We start from the raw sequence: 13,204 nt of genomic DNA on the forward strand, positions 1-13,204 counted from the left end.
ACAGAAAAAAAATTTTTTTTTTAAGAGAAAAAGTATTTACTCTTTCTCAGTTCCTTGACGTCAAATGTTCCCTTGGGAGGAACAGCGTCCACCTTGAGTCTGATGAAAACACCAACACTTGTGCTGGACTTTGCACTTGCCAGTGAGTCCAGCTTAGGGGTCTTCTTGGTTGTAGCACCAGATTCTTCATCACCCATAACTTCATCAATAATGTCTTCCTCAACATCATCAAGAAGATCAATATCTTCCTCTGCAGCGGCTGCAGCACTCGCCTGTTTGTCGTAGCCACTACCAGAGTGCTCAGTTGACTTGATGAACGACGAAGTCTTGGACTTGACAGAGCGCTGCTTCTTGGTAGAGTTTGCTTCTTTAATAAGCGCGTCCAGCTCTTCAGGTTCCAGCGATTCCACAATGCTAAGAGGTGTGACCATCGATTGACCCCGAGCAACATCCTCGGGCTCTGGTGACGATAGCAGATCGATACGCTCGCGCTCAATTGCAATTTCCTCGGCAACTGTCAGGTTAGTTGATGAGGCCGACTTCTTGGCCTTTTTCTTGCGGCCGCGCTTGGGAGCATCGGTCCAGCTCTGCTGCTCCTCCTCTTCCTCACGGGCACGATAAATGGCGGCCAGATCTTGGCGAGCCTTGATGATGCGTTGAGCAATCACTGAGTGACGTGGAATCTCAGCATACTCAAGCATACCACCATATCTCTGATCAAACTCATTCTTAAGCTGTGCAATCAGATCTACCTCGTGCAGGTTGATGAAGGCGTTACGCAAGATGACATTCATCTTGTCAATGTCGGCAGCGTGAGTCCAGTAGGAATCGTGGACAGATGCAAACTGCAGATTTTGACGGCCGCACTCGGCAGCTGACAAAAGCATATGGCTGGCATCGAGCGAGTGGACATAATTAGGAGGGAAAGCTGTCTTTTGCTTTCGTGCGTTAACTCCACGCAGAGCATAAGGATCGACCAGCTGCACACTTTGCAAGCGGGTGGCGACTTGAAGTCTCTTTTGTTCACGGTAAGGCTGCACAATTGGCAGACCCAAAGGTGTGGTCCAGATAACTGATGACATAAAGTCGGGTCTGTTGCCGTTACGGCGCGAGGGCGTGTCAATGTCAAGACGCACAGATTTTGCAATCTTGGCTGCAGAATCGCCCAGCCAGTCTTGAATTAAGTGTGCACCCTCAAACAGCGAGCGCACAGCCAAAAAGACTTTACGGGTGAGGTAGACTGAGCATTCGTAGACCTGAGTCTCATCAATGCCTTCTTTATCCTTGAGCTGTGATGCAATTTGGGCACGAGCACCAATAAATGTCACACCATAGACTGTAGTCATGACGGTTTGCTTGACAACCTTACGAGCAAGCTTGTCTTTGAGAAGCTCTGCCAGTGGGTGGCCTTCTTCAGCATCTGCATTGACGTAGCGTTGGACAATTTCCAGAACCTTGGAATAAACGTCCTGGGGCCGCTCACTGGGGACCAAGTTGACCTGTCGCGCACCCTCAATATCACCACCGAGAGCAGCATAATGCTGCAGACCATTACATGTACCATCCTGGTGAACAGGCAAGTGACTGATATAGTCCTCAGGGTTGGAAAGAGACATGGCATTGGTCAGCTCCATACACGCAGCAAGAGTCTGCCAAGGATCGGTACCCTGTTGCCACCAACCCTCGCCATCAAGAGGATGCTCTGCAGAATCAAAGACATCTCCCATGTGCTCGTCGATAAACTGTTCACGTTCTTCAAATGAAAACTTGTCATAACCAAACACATTGGCAGTGTGAATCTTGAGCCATCGCAGACCGCTCTCACCGAGTCGGCGGCCTTCCCAAAACATGAGAAGCGAACGTGACAGGTCATTACCCAGATGATTCAAATGAGGAGAGAGGGGGTACGCACGACCACGGAAATCCATATTGTGTGGGAGATAAAAGCGCTCACCGAGGTATGCGCGAGCAATTTCGAGCTTGTAGTTGGTGTCACAGCGTTGCGAGTACTTGGCAGTGTGCTCATTATGAATCTTGCGGCATTCACGAAGCCACGAACGACGCACTTGTGGGTCTGCATCACGGGGAGGGGCTTGTGGGGCCTGGAGTGGGCCAGGCTCATTAGGAATTTCCAAAAATTCTTTGCCTGTGTTCCAGACTTTAGACACAACCTTGAAGATTGGGGTGTTGATGGTCCAGGCGGTATCACCGAGAACGTTCAAGCCCTCGTAGACTTGCTCGAGATCACCGTTGTCAGAGGCTGCTCGGAGATATGCAATTTGTTCAGGGGCATCCTTGACACGCATGATGGAGCTGGTGGAGTAAATGTAACCACCACTACGCCACGACTTCCAGGGTCGGGGCTTGACAAGCATGGGCAAGAGCTGGGGTTGTAAGAAGTTGGAGGGGGTATCACCGGAAATGTACTTAGACAGAAAGTTGTGGACCTTGAGTACGCCGACTCTGTTACCACCTTGGTACTGGTAAGAGTGGAAAAAGGCGGGGGCCTTACCGGTGACAACATCGCCAGTAACAGGGTCCTTACCAGTGACAGGGACTTTGGCAACGTGTATCAGAAGAGAGATTAGCAGAGAGCCGACCTTGGCACGGATAGAAGAGGGCCAGGAAACTTGATTCGAAAGGTTTGATTCCTTGATCTTGTCGTGGAGAGCAGAAACAGAGGATTGGTCAGAAAGGGATTCTGGGGAAAGACCACCAAAAATGTCCTTTTCACGCTTGGAAGCTTTTGCAATCTTGTACTCCATCTCGACAGCCTTACCGACAGAGAGAACGGCACGTGCGGTTCTCATACCCTCTTGGATGCCACCGGTGGAAACAAGCTTGAGAATTTCGAGAATGGTAAGAATACCGAGTTTTTGAGAGTTGACAAGCAACAGATAAGGACCATACTCGAAGCGGTCAGAAATTGACAAGTCAATATCCTCGTTTTCACCTTCAACAAACTCAAGAAGATCATCTTCAGCAGTCTTTTTAGAAGTGGCAGAAGAAGCAGAAGCAGCAGCAGCAGCGACAGCCTTTTTGTGTGCATCCTTAGCCTTGCGAGTGGTTGTGTACTTGACCACCTCTTTGATACGAGCAAATTCCTGCTCGAGCAGAGGCTGCATGGCCAGGTTCCATTCCCAGAGAAGAGCCTCGAGAGGTTTCAGCGCAAGAGCACCGGCTTGGCGCATTTGCTCATGAGAGTGTTTCCATTTGAGGTTAGCACCTTCGAGACCTCTGCGCTCAATAGTTTTTTGACGAGCAATGTTGTAGCTTTCAAAAGCCTCGTAGAACTTTTCCTTTTCCTCTAAAGTTGCTTTGCTTTCTGGGCTTTCCATTTGTTGAACCATCTTGTAAAAGTCAATGTAGTTTGTATTATTGACATTTTTTTCAGATGCAAAGGGGATGATCTTGTCGAGAACGCCATTAAATTGCTCACTATTGGAGGCAAAGCCCGAGAGAGTATGCTGGATAGCCTTGAGACCGAATGAGTCCACGGCGTTTAAGTTCTCAACACCAGGTTTGCTGAGAGACTTGATGGAATCAATGTCAAAACTCGCGAGTTTGGTGTTTATGGCTTCTTGTTGTTCACGCTGAGTGGTCAAGTCTTTATCGGCCTTTGCTTCGGAAGCTTGTTTGGTGGGCTCTGTGGTGGCGTTGGGAGCAGAAGTAGCATCAGAAGTGGTATCAACCGAAGCATCAACGTTAGATTCTTTGGGGATTTCCAAAACAGCCTGAACAAGACTTCTAAACTGAGGGTCAATATCAGACAGAGGAATATCGCAGACCTAGGACTGGGTTAGAAAGGAAATCTAAAGTCTCATATTATGAAAACAAAAAAAACTTACCTTGACAATCTTTGCAATCATGTCAATGCCAAGCACATCGACGTGCTTTAAAATATCGGTTGAGTATTGGCGAATATAGCTTGCAATTTTCGACTCTTCGTAGTCATAGTGCAAGCACTTATTTTTAAGAATGATTGCACGAGTGATAGTATCAGGAGAGAACTTTGGGATTTTGCGGGAAATATTGCGGAGCCACGTTTGGGAGACATTGCTATCCTTGCTGTTGAGCTCAGACAGACGTAGAAGGTAGTTGTTGACCGCCATGGTGAGGTCTTTTGAATCAGAGTGCTCGCTAAAGGAGATGAGAACGTGCTCGGCGCGCTCAAAGTTTCCAGACTCGAGACACGCCTCGAGCAGTGTCCACAGGTGTGAGTAGTCCTTAAGGAACTGGTGGCGATTGATAGAGTCGTGTGGCGAGGACCATGAAGTTGTGTTAAGACCAGGCATATATGATGTAGTAGAGGAGGGTGGCGATGTGCTTGATGGTGATGACGACGATTGTTTTGATCGGTCAAAAGATGTGGAAAACAGTGGATCTGAATGAAGAGACGACGCAAAGGAGGTCGTTGAACCAGACAGAGCCTGGTTTGTGGTGGAATCAGTTTTGAAGCCACGAGAGGGACTTTGGATTTTGACAGCAGACAAGGCAGCAGCTGAGCTGGTGAAGGCTCTACGATGAATGCTGCAGGTAAAGGTCGAAGCTGACGATGACCGCAGAGCCACTGTGACAGCAGGGTTGCGATTTATACCTGAGAGCTTATAGATGGATTTCATTTTGTATATAGAACAAAGAATAGATAGAGAGAGGGAAACTTTGGAGAGTTTCTTGTTTAGATTTGAAGACACGAGAGTGGAGGCTTCACAGTCATTAAAATCTAAAAAAAAAAACCAAAAACAGTTTCAAAACTAGGAGGTATATGCAAAAGAAGGTATTTAAAGATTTGTTTTTTTTTTTTCTCTTTTATTAAAAATAAAAAGAATAGACTTGAGATAAAAAATATCTCGAGCTTAGGTCTTTTATAAAAAGATTCTTAAAAAAAAAAAAAATAAAAATAAAAGACTTTCGTTTGTTGTCGGGAAAGAAGGGAAAAAAATTTTTTTTTTCACCGGCAAATCTGAAAAATTTTAAAATTTTTTTAAGAATGTCACGTGCATAATTTATTTCTACGGGGAGGGAGAACGTTTTATTTTTTATTTTAATTTTTTTTTTGGGTCCAAACGGGGGATGCGGAGGTCTGCAATAAAGCGGTATTTTTTCAGTACATTTTACAACAACTGGTTAACCAGTACCTTTTTTATAACTTAGTTACAACTATTGTTTTTCTTTTTCTTTTTTTTTTTTGATATATATATATATATATATCCGTAATCTATCTTGAATTTTGTTCTATCTAGTTTTATTGGGTCGAGGCCTAGAGAAAAAGGCCAGGATATGCGAAAGAGTGGGCCGGACCCCTGTGTGTCCCGGTTTTGCACTTACAGAACTGCCCGGGGCCCAGTACCCAACGCGCTTCATGCGCATGTAATCAATCTGCCGCATCCACTGCTGGATTTGCTCTGGAGGGACATTTTGGTGACGGGCCAAACCAATGGCCCACCGTAGCCGTTGCCGACTACCTTGGCCGCGAGCCAGCGCGCGAGCCAACAAGCTGTCAACAAATACACGCGCGGCATGAGGGCCCAGAGATGCCTTGTGATGGCGGGAAAGCACGCGTGCGACTTTTTCAATGCGCACGCGACTTTGGCTATCTGAAAGAGCTGGACTTTTAGCAAATCCAATAGCCATGCGTCGCAGCACGCGAGGTGGGGGGACAATCCCTCGGTGGACACGCAACCATCGCAGAAAATGCATGCTGAGGGCTGGGCGGGCGTAACTTGTGTAAGTCATTGCGGCATAGAGTACTTCGATGGGGAGATTGTTACCCAAAATGTCAATGTACTTGAGAGCGGCGGTATAGTTTGATTTTCTGAGCAGGCTCTGTACAATATCTAAAGAGGCTTTCTCGGATGGAGCAATATATGCCATGATTTCCGGGAGGGGGTCATTGAGAGCTGGGGCCAGTTGGAAAAGCGAAAGAATGATTTGGGAAAGAAGATGAGGGTTAAGGTCATGGGAGATTTTAGATTTCATCATGACCAAGGCTGAGAGAATAAGCTGAATGTTTGCTTCTTGTGGAGTGTCTGGGATTTGCTTGAGTCTGGCAATATGTGCTAGAATGGCTTGGAGGACTCCATCCACGGAGATTGCCTTAAGGGTATAATACTCAAACTGTTCAGTTAGAGGTCGCGTGGCGATAAGCAGGGCCAGCTGCTGCTCGATTTCTGGGGTAAGGGTGGTATTTGTTTTAGGGGTAGTATCGATAGCCTTGATGAGTGACCAGAGAATGCTTCGAGGGATTGGATGTTCTTGCTGGGAAGCAGGGAGGTTTATTGGAGCAGATGTTTTATATTGGGCATTGAGACGTTTAAGGAAGATGGTGATTGCTGGGATAAGAATGTCAATTGGTGTGTATTTAAAGATTCGTTTGACAAGGGAAACATCGAGAAATTGGTAACTTAAGATTTTATCTTGAGTTTCAACTGTTTTTTCTGGCCGCTTGTGTTTGATTTTATGGCGCCCCCAAATGACTAGATTGATTGCACTTGCAATGAGGGCTGGGGATGTGATTGATTTCTGGGAGTCTTTTAAAATGTCAGTTGCAGAGTGTGTGAGTTTAAGAGTAATTGCCTTTTCTAGGAAAAGCTTGTATGCTTCAGGCGAGGGTGATTTTTTTAAAAGGATCTGGGCTCTTCGCCAGAGTTTGTCGAAGAAAGGCCTTGTCAGGGCCAAAAAGGGGAGCAATGCAAGGTCGACTGGGTGGAAAGAAATGGAAGGGGTATGGTAAGGGTTGGTTACTTCGAACAAAACTGGGATGAGAGTTTCAATGGCAGAGGGGTCGTCTGTAAGCTGATATTGATGGTGGACTTCTGAGATGATATTGTGGAGAACGTATGGTGAGGTGAAAAAGGGGAAATCTTGTTTTATGAGAGAGGAAAGTAGATCAGGGTCTTTGAAGATGGCAACAGCTTTAAGAATAGCCAGTTTAATTGGTGGTGGGGCTGTTTTGTAGAATATGCGAGTTGGGGTATTGTCGAGAACAATGTCGAGATCGGCAGTGGAAGATGCTGTGAAGATGCGGTTAGCGAGTTTAGCTTGTTCGAAAAGTTCATGCGGGGGGATAATTCCAAGATTTGTTGTGTTTTGGATTTCCTGGAGAAGCTGGAGAACTAGGGAATGCTTATTTGTAGCTAGGAGGGTTGAAGTAATGTTGAGAAGAATAAAATCAGTGCGGTCAATTTGAGATTGAGTAAGAGCAGGGATAAGATCGGAAAAGGAGGCAATTGCTGGGGCCAGAGACTGGGCTGTAGAGAGTAGGTTGCATGCTTCACGAGGGTAAAAATGAGAATAGAGGTAGATTGATATTTGGATTAGATGGGAATCAGAGAGAGAGGAAAGAATTGGTTTGATGAGGATTAGAATTGCTCGTGGAGATACAGTTGGGTAGGTTTTAATGATGTGAATGATTTTATCGCCTGGGGAGCCTAAAGGTTTGATTGATTCAAGCATGAAGGATGGGAGATGAACGTGAGACCCCATGACACCTTGTGTAATGTATGGTGGTTTTAAATTTGTTGATCTGAGAGTAAGAGAAGGGTGTGAAGAATGCAGTTTTGTTGTATTGGTATTTTGATTTGGTATATTAAGATTGGAGTAAGGTATTTCGAGATCGGCAACGTATTGGTGTGACAATTTTTTTGTATCTTCATCATTTTCTTCTTCTCCTAGTTGATCTGCAAAGATTTCCTTTGGAGCCAAAGCATAGATTGCATTTTTGACTTTGTCTGCAATGCTATAGCGATGAAATGCAGTTGAATGAAAAGAGCGGGCATTAATGAATGTGCCATGGGCTCTTGAGACCAAGGCGGTCATGGAGTGAGAGAAAGAAAGAGAGATAGAAGAAGATGAAGAAAAAAGAAGAAGAAGAAGAAGAAGAAAAATAGACTGATAAGGCAAATAATGACAATGTCAGCAGGAGAAATGTAAAGGTTTTAAGATGCTGCCATAATCACAAGGCTTTGATTTTTTTTTGTTGTGGGTATAATAAGATGTTATTATTGTGAAAATTTTTTTTTTTTTTTTTTTTTTTTTTTTTTTTGATTGGGATTATTTAATGAAAAAATATAAAAAAAAAAAAAAAATAAATAAAAAAGTCCTAGTTGGTGATTTGGTGATTTGATCATTTGAGGGCATTTTGGGTGGTTTATTGCCGAAATTTTTCAGATTGGGTTATAATACGGCTGTGCATATGACATTACAATAATATATTACAGTTTAGATGACATTACATAAGAAAATGTAACAAATACATTTATATTATAATAAAAATAAAAATATTAATATGATATATTAATATGATATATTAATTAATATATTAATATGGGCTTTGCCCTTTGCCTTTTTTTCCGTAGCCAATTTTTATTTTATTTTATTTTATTTTATTTTATTTTTTTATTTTTTTCCCTTTCTATATGGGCTGATTTTTTATTTTTATTTTTCGGCCAACCACAGCATTGCTGAAAAATTTTATGCCGACCTCTCCGCTTAAACAACTTTAATCAGTGCCCGCATCGAAGGTCTTTCCGTTTATATTTTAAACTATATATCTGTGGTAATAGAAACATTAGTAGTAGAAACAGTAGTAGTAGTAGTAGTAGTAGTAGTAGTAGTAGTAGTAGTAGTAGTAGTAGTAGTAGTAGTAGTAGTAATAATATACTATTAGTGGTGATACTTTTTTTTTTTTAAAATTTTAAGGTGGTGGCAGTGACAATTTATTTTATTTTATTTTTTATATTTTTTGTCCTATGGCCGCTTTGGCTTTTCCACACATTTTTAATTCTTCACACACACAAAATCCTTCCTTCTTTTCTTTCTATTTTTTTTTTTTTTTTTTCCCCTCCCCTTTTTTTTTTTTTTTTTTTCTCTTTTTTTTTTTTCCCCTTCTTCTATATATTGTCATCACCACAACACACCACAAAATCACCTAAAAAAATGTCTTTCTTTCTCCGTGCCCGCCCTGCTCTTCTTAGAGCTGCCATCGCTCGTCCTGTCGTTCGTGCTCAGCTCGCTGCTCCTTCTATGATCAAGTCTGTCCGCATGTACTCCAGCCATGACGATGAGAGCTTCGAGGAGTTCACCAAGAGGTAAGACCTTGAGAGAGTTTTTATTTATTTATTTTTTTTTTAAGTTTTACTAACATATCTTTTCAGATTCGAGAAGGAATTCGACGAGGCTTATGATCTTTACGAAGTCCAGCGTGTTCTTAACAATGCCTTTTCTTACGATTTGGTTCCTGCTCCTTCTGTGCTCGAGAAGGCTCTTCAGGCCTGCAGACGTGTTAACGACTACCCCACCGCTGTCCGATTGTTTGAGGGCCTTAAGGTCAAGGTCGAGACCAAGGAACAGTACCAGCAATACCTTGATGAGCTCAAGGACATTAGACAGGAGCTTGGTATTGATCTCTCTGAGGAGCTCTTTGCTTAAACGGAAATAATATGAATAAAATGACACAGACACAAAAAAAAAAAATCAATTAATCAAACAATCAAACAAACAAACATGATAACAATTGATTTTTCTTTCTTTCTTTTTCTTTTTCTTTTTTAAGCAAAAAAAAAAAATACCATCGTTTTTTTGTTTTTTTTTTTTCCATTTCTAATTGTTTATAAAATCTGGCATATATATTTATAAATGTCTGATGATTTTATTATTATAATTGTTGTTGTTTTCATTGGGTGCATTTTTTTTTACTATATCTTTATTTATACACCTACAATACATCATCATATTATAAAAACATTTACACAAACAATTTTTCCAAATCATATCTTCTTTTTTTCTTCTTTCTATTCTAGATCTAATAATAAAAAAAAAATTCTCATTAAATATATATACATAAAAACTCTTTTTTTTAACAATTAAACCCCACAATCGTAGCCTTTATATTAATAATAATAATAGATTTCATCAATTCATCAATTCATTAACTCTTTTCTTTTTTTTTTTTTTTATAATCATAAATAACCTTAAAACAAGTCTTCCTCGTCATCTTCTTCATCAGACAGCGCGGAGGGCCTGCTTCCTGCTCTGCCCGACGGCCGCGATGAAGTTTCACCGTACCCGTCCGAGTCATGTCCTTCTCCTTCTCCTTCTTCATCCCCAGATTGACCCTTTTTCGCAACGGCCTCGCACGCGTCTACCCATTCACAGTACACATCTATTGGTTCCGATAGAGCTACTTTAAGTTAGTTTATTTATATGTTTCAATATATTCTTATCCAGACAACAATAAAAACATTAAAGAAAAAAAAAAAAAAAAAAAGGAATTGACATACCGTTGATTGATGCTTGAAAGTTTTGACCACATACTTTACATGTCAGAGTGCCAATGCCCATTTGCTTGTCAAGATTCGCAGTCACGGAATTTTCATGATTACAAAACAGACACGCAAATGTCACATCTAACTTCTGTTTGATCTTCTTGACGGGTCCTCTTGAACTTTTCTTACGTTTTCCCTAAATAAAAAAAAAAAAAATAAAGAAGTGGGAGGGAGAAATACAATGTGTGTGAGTGTATATATATATATACATATATATATATATGTGTGTGTGATTGAGTAGTATATGAGTCGGCATGGATTTCAGGGGAAGATAAGCATGCGCGAAAATATCAGTTTCCAAGTGGCGTGAACAAATCTTAGAGAGACCAGATATAAAATTTCAAAATACAAGACCCGATGTAAACAAACCCGCATCATCACCAACCGCACATATATATATATATATATATACACACACATCATTAACCACCACCCGCAATCCACCAGCACTTGTTAGTAAACCAAAACCAAAACCAAAAGAAAAAGAAAAAACCAAAATAAAAATTAACAAGAACTTTTCTCTGCAAACTACACACCATTGTGATATTTTTCTGTGTGATGATTTTTTGTTGAAACTTGCCACAGATTCAAGTTGCTGCTTGTGAATATAAAAGGAGAGAGAAGAGGGGAGATAAAAAAAAAAAAATTGGTGGTGGTGGTGGAGGAATGGCACACACACACACAGGGAGGTTTCCCACAGAACTTTCAAAGTTACCCGGAAGCAAATCTGAAATTTTTTTTATTTTTATTTTTTTATTTTTTTTTTTCTTATGTAGAAGAAAATAAAAAAAGAAAATAAAAAATCTTTTGGGTTATCGCAGAAAAATTATGTAAGCCACACAAAAAAATTTTAATTTTTTTTTTTTTTTTTTTTTTTCAAAAATTTTTCAATCAAAAATCTCGTTTTGTCTTGAGAAAATTAATTTTTTTTTTTTTTAAATACACATACACATACACAAACTACTATCACCACCATCACTAATGTCAAAACTTTCGTTCGACAAAGCTAAAGAAGCCGCAGAGGCTCTCATCGACTACGTCCAACGTATTTCTAAAGATGACGATGATAACACTGCCTCTAGTGTTTCTAAAAAATCCTTACTTCTTGAGGACTATGCCGACGAAGATCATACTATACCACTATTACCCTTTGATCTTGTCGTAGCCACAAAGAAAATTATCACGGATCATAAGTCCATGGACCCTATTTTAGTAGAGCTTCCTAATCAGTTCTTTGGCAAAGCTGCTTCTGATGCCCTTGAGCCATCAGTCTGCCTCATTGTACGTGATATTAAAGGCATGTCTGCCGAAGCTGCTCAAGTCTTTTATGATGAACATCTTGTCGAAGCCACAAAGACTCCTGAAGATGCTCTCGAAGCTCTTAAAGCTGAGTCTCCAGAATCTACTTCTGCTACTACTGCTCCTAAAAAGAAATCTAAGAAATCTGCTGCTGCTGCTGCTGCCTCCTCCTCCTCAAGCATACCCTCTCTTGAAGACCTTTCTAAAATTAAAATTGACCGCGTCGTTACCTTCTCTCAGCTCCGTAACGAGTATAAACCATTCCAAGCTCGTCGCAAACTCATCTCTGAGCATGACCTTTTTTTCCTTGATGCCGCATTGGCCCGTGCTGATGACGGTCTCTTGATGCCCCGTGTCATGGGAAAGTCTTTTTACGCTCAATCTAAAACTGTCCCTCAACCCGTGGCCCTTACCTCAACCTCTGACGAAAATGTAACCAAGGCCGAGAAGGTTGTTCAACTCGCTATTCGTAACAAGAATTCGGCTTCATCAAACAAAAAGAACCCTACAACTTTCCTCACTAACAGTAAGACCTCTCTTAAAGACCTCGCAGAGCTCGTCGATGCAGATAACATTGCCTCTACATTTTCTCTCACAAAAACTCTTACTGGAATGTATAAGCGAATCCATGGTACACATTACATGGTTTCTCCCTCAAACCAAATTATTGTCCGTATCGGTTCCACCGCGCTGACTTCAGATGAAGTTGCTTCCAACATCGAGGCTGCTGTTGCCACAATTCTTGAAACTCCAACTGGTGCTCAGACCCCAGAGTATCTCAAGGGCGGCTGGCCAATCGTACGTGGAGTTTTCCTTAAAACTTCTACAGGTCCCTCGCTGCCTATTTTTGTTGCTGAAACACTTTATGAAGATGCTTCACAAGACGTGATTGCAGATGCTTCTGAGGCCGTGGCCACACAAGAAACACAAAAAGATTCTGCCGTTGTTGCCAAGCAGCGCCGCATTGCTGCCAACAAACTTTCCGATAAGCGTATTAACCAACTGCTGCTCGATGAAATTGTAGATGATGAAAGTGCTCTTAAGACTGCTGCTGCTGCTGCTCCTGCTGATAAAAAGCAAAAGAAAATTAATAAGGAAACTACCCCTGAGGATGAACAACAGGATGACGAAGAACCAGAAAAGAAAAAGGAACCTGCAACTCCTACCACAAAGAAGAGACGTGAGCGTGAAGGTGCGCCATCGCCAGCTTCAGTCAAAAAGGAGGTGGTAGAAAAACCAGTAATTGTTGTTGAGGATAAAAAGAAGGCTTCTGTTAAGAAGACACCAGTCAAGAAGTCTGTCAAGAAGGAAGAAGTTGAGGAAGAAGAAAGTACACCTGCCACCAAAAAACAAAAAACTTCTTCAGGGTCACTGAAAAAGAATGGAAAGGCTACTGCTACTGCTGCTGCCCCAAGCTCTGCTTCCAAGAAGAAGAGCGTTTCTTTTGGCAAGTCCAAATGATAGAATGAAACCAGAAAAAAAAAAATTTTTTTTAAAAAAAAAAACCAAGATATAAAGAAAATTTCAAATCATAAAAAATAAAAAAAAAGCGTTATAATAATAATAAATACATAAAGGTC

The 13,204-nt window shown here is 41.4% G+C and overlaps 5 protein-coding genes across 5 annotated transcripts; 2 read left to right on the forward strand and 3 right to left on the reverse strand.

The window, feature by feature from the left end:
- Window positions 1–20: 20 nt before the first annotated feature.
- Window positions 21–4,622, reverse strand: SAPINGB_P002931 (uncharacterized protein; the record flags this gene model as incomplete). Its single annotated transcript, XM_031997649.1, has 2 exons — window positions 21–3,788; window positions 3,849–4,622. 2 exons carry the CDS (start codon window positions 4,620–4,622, stop codon window positions 21–23), a joined length of 4,542 nt encoding a protein of 1,513 aa, XP_031853540.1.
- Window positions 4,623–5,235: 613 nt separating this feature from the next.
- On the reverse strand, window positions 5,236–7,818 carry SAPINGB_P002932 (uncharacterized protein; the record flags this gene model as incomplete). The annotated part of the gene is made up of 1 exon (XM_031997650.1): window positions 5,236–7,818. One exon carries the CDS (start codon window positions 7,816–7,818, stop codon window positions 5,236–5,238), a length of 2,583 nt encoding a protein of 860 aa, XP_031853541.1.
- Window positions 7,819–8,937: 1,119 nt separating this feature from the next.
- On the forward strand, window positions 8,938–9,429 carry SAPINGB_P002933 (uncharacterized protein; the record flags this gene model as incomplete). The annotated part of the gene is made up of 2 exons (XM_031997651.1): window positions 8,938–9,089; window positions 9,156–9,429. The coding sequence occupies 2 exons, from the start codon at window positions 8,938–8,940 to the stop codon at window positions 9,427–9,429; spliced, it is 426 nt and encodes a 141-aa protein (XP_031853542.1).
- A 542-nt stretch (window positions 9,430–9,971) lies between these two features.
- Window positions 9,972–10,864, reverse strand: SAPINGB_P002934 (uncharacterized protein; the record flags this gene model as incomplete). The annotated part of the gene is made up of 3 exons (XM_031997652.1): window positions 9,972–10,183; window positions 10,281–10,461; window positions 10,862–10,864. The coding sequence occupies 3 exons, from the start codon at window positions 10,862–10,864 to the stop codon at window positions 9,972–9,974; spliced, it is 396 nt and encodes a 131-aa protein (XP_031853543.1).
- A 442-nt stretch (window positions 10,865–11,306) lies between these two features.
- On the forward strand, window positions 11,307–13,085 carry SAPINGB_P002935 (uncharacterized protein; the record flags this gene model as incomplete). Its single annotated transcript, XM_031997653.1, has 1 exon — window positions 11,307–13,085. One exon carries the CDS (start codon window positions 11,307–11,309, stop codon window positions 13,083–13,085), a length of 1,779 nt encoding a protein of 592 aa, XP_031853544.1.
- Between the last annotated feature and the right edge of the window lie 119 nt (window positions 13,086–13,204).

The sequence above is a fragment of the Magnusiomyces paraingens genome, assembly GCF_902498895.1.
Source record: "Magnusiomyces paraingens strain CBS 517.90 genome assembly, contig: contig2, whole genome shotgun sequence".
Lineage (NCBI taxonomy): Eukaryota > Fungi > Ascomycota > Dipodascomycetes > Dipodascales > Dipodascaceae > Magnusiomyces > Magnusiomyces paraingens.